The following is a 1,976-nucleotide window of genomic DNA, read 5'->3' on the forward strand; positions in this document are numbered from 1 at the left end:
GGGGAGGCGGAGGGAGGGGGGGAGATAGAGAAAGGAGAGGGAGAAGCAGCACAGGAAGAGCCTGCTGACTTTCCTGTTGAGCAACCTGAAGAAAACTAAGCCTAAGCTTTTAGATTAAGAGGAGCTTTAAAATACGAATTAACACCCATGTTGCATGCATTCCACAGATTACAGTTTGTTTTATATAATTTCCAAGTGTTTGGCATTTGTTTAATAAAATGAAGGTAAAACTATTTTAGTTTAGTTTTTATAGCTATCAAACTTAGATCCAATAAATTGTTTGGATAATTTTTAAGCTTAATTTTTATTACTTTGTTGGTGTTAAGGATAACAGATATGTATTGTTAGTATATCTATCTAATCATTTGATCTTAAATGCTACTCTTGGGAGTAAATATTCAAGTGTGCATTAATTTTTTGAATACTTATCCTAGTAGAGATGAATTGGGCAAGTATGTTGTGCTCTGTGTATTTTTTTACTGCATTGGACATTGATTAGTAATTTGCGCTAAGATACACGCTTAAGGCTTTTTGTAATCATGCTTCCCTTTGTAGCAATAAAATTTTTTTTTTTATAAAAACTTTCTCCCTCAATTAGCAATTTAAATAGAGTTCATCAATTAAATGAGTATTTAAAAATCAAGATTTGCCTTAATGTATGAGTTCAACTCACAAGTATTTTAAGATGATTGAAAAGACTTGAATTAAAGAAAAATTTTTTCTCAGTCATTATACTTTTTAAAAGTATGACAGATATTTTTTTTTTAGACCACATTTCAAATACAGGTCAATCTGTAACTGACCTTGTTTATACTTGTTTTAATTTGTTCCTTTTCTCTGTGCCTGTGTCAAATCCTGAAATGTTGCTGAAAATACATTTGAATACAAATACCTTTTCTGTAGTTGTGTTAGTTCTTTCATCGTGTCTGTTTTTGGCTGAAGAACCAAGAAGCAAACTATCTTTTTTATGGCTTATATACCTACATATTTAAAATGAGTGTAATATTGGTAGAGGGTCCATTCTTAAGTCCTGTATTTTCAAATCACCACCTATCTGTGTTACTAAAAAGTAGTACTCTTATTTCTTTGACTCTTTACTTTGGTCTCTTATATTTCTTTGAAATTAACTTCTCCAAGTTTTGAGGCATCGAATGGATGAATGCTTGGATATATTAAATAGTATGGCATTAAGTAGATGAATGTATGGGTATTTGTATAAGATCCCACAGATAATTTCTCTTTTTGCATAAAATAAGACTTTTAAAACTAGATTTTTCTGGACCAATAATTTTTTTTTTTTTGAGGTAAATTAGGTTTGTCTGCCATTAGACGTATATCAAGTTTAGGGATTTGGAGCTAAATAAGAGAAGGTTAGTTGAAGACTAGAGAATTGTGGATTCTATCTAGGAGTCTTTGTTTACTTAGCATACTTCAGAAAGTCTTTTTGCTTAGGCGTTCAAATTTTAAGGATAATAGGACTTGATGAGTCTTCTTGTTTCTCTTTTAAGATATTTGGGAAGGGTTAGGGTAAAATGGATAATAAATTCCTCGGGGTTATCATGAGTATTTGATTGTAAGTAGGGCGACTTAAACAAAAGAATGTCTCTGGTAATATAATTGAGATATGAAACTTTTGGAAAGAATCCTGTATAACAACTAGGTAAATGCTTTAGAATGAAAGATAGGGAAAAAAGAATCTAAGTAGAATTTTTCGTGGGAAGCATGAGCCTTTGTACAGACTAGCTAATTTGCAAGGCATTAATAAAATATATTTTGTTATTGTGCTTAATTCAGAAGTTCAAATGTTTTTATTTCCTATTTGATAATTTGTAGATGAGCAGTTTAGTATATAGGGAGTTTGATTTTTATGGTCCTTAGTGTTTATATTTTCATTGCTTTTGTAGTAGGGATTTATATAAGATCTTCATTAACTTTTCAGCTGGCTTTCCAAGTATTACTTGTTTTCTCTATTAAAA

At 30.7% G+C, this 1,976-nt stretch overlaps 1 protein-coding gene across 1 annotated transcript in view; it reads left to right on the forward strand.

Moving 5' to 3' along the window:
• ZNF326 (zinc finger protein 326) overlaps positions 1–892 on the forward strand; it is a 33,414-nt gene extending 32,522 nt beyond the window's left edge. The window contains exon 13 of the mRNA XM_008074183.2: positions 1–892. This exon is cut by the window's left edge and continues 7 nt beyond it. Within this exon, the coding sequence (XP_008072374.1) occupies positions 1–99 (99 nt within the window). The 3' untranslated portion in view covers positions 100–892.
• Positions 893–1,976: the final 1,084 nt, after the last annotated feature.

The sequence above is a fragment of the Carlito syrichta genome, unplaced genomic scaffold (assembly GCF_000164805.1).
Source record: "Carlito syrichta isolate Samal-C Ts95f unplaced genomic scaffold, Tarsius_syrichta-2.0.1 Scaffold316362, whole genome shotgun sequence".
NCBI lineage: Eukaryota > Metazoa > Chordata > Mammalia > Primates > Tarsiidae > Carlito > Carlito syrichta.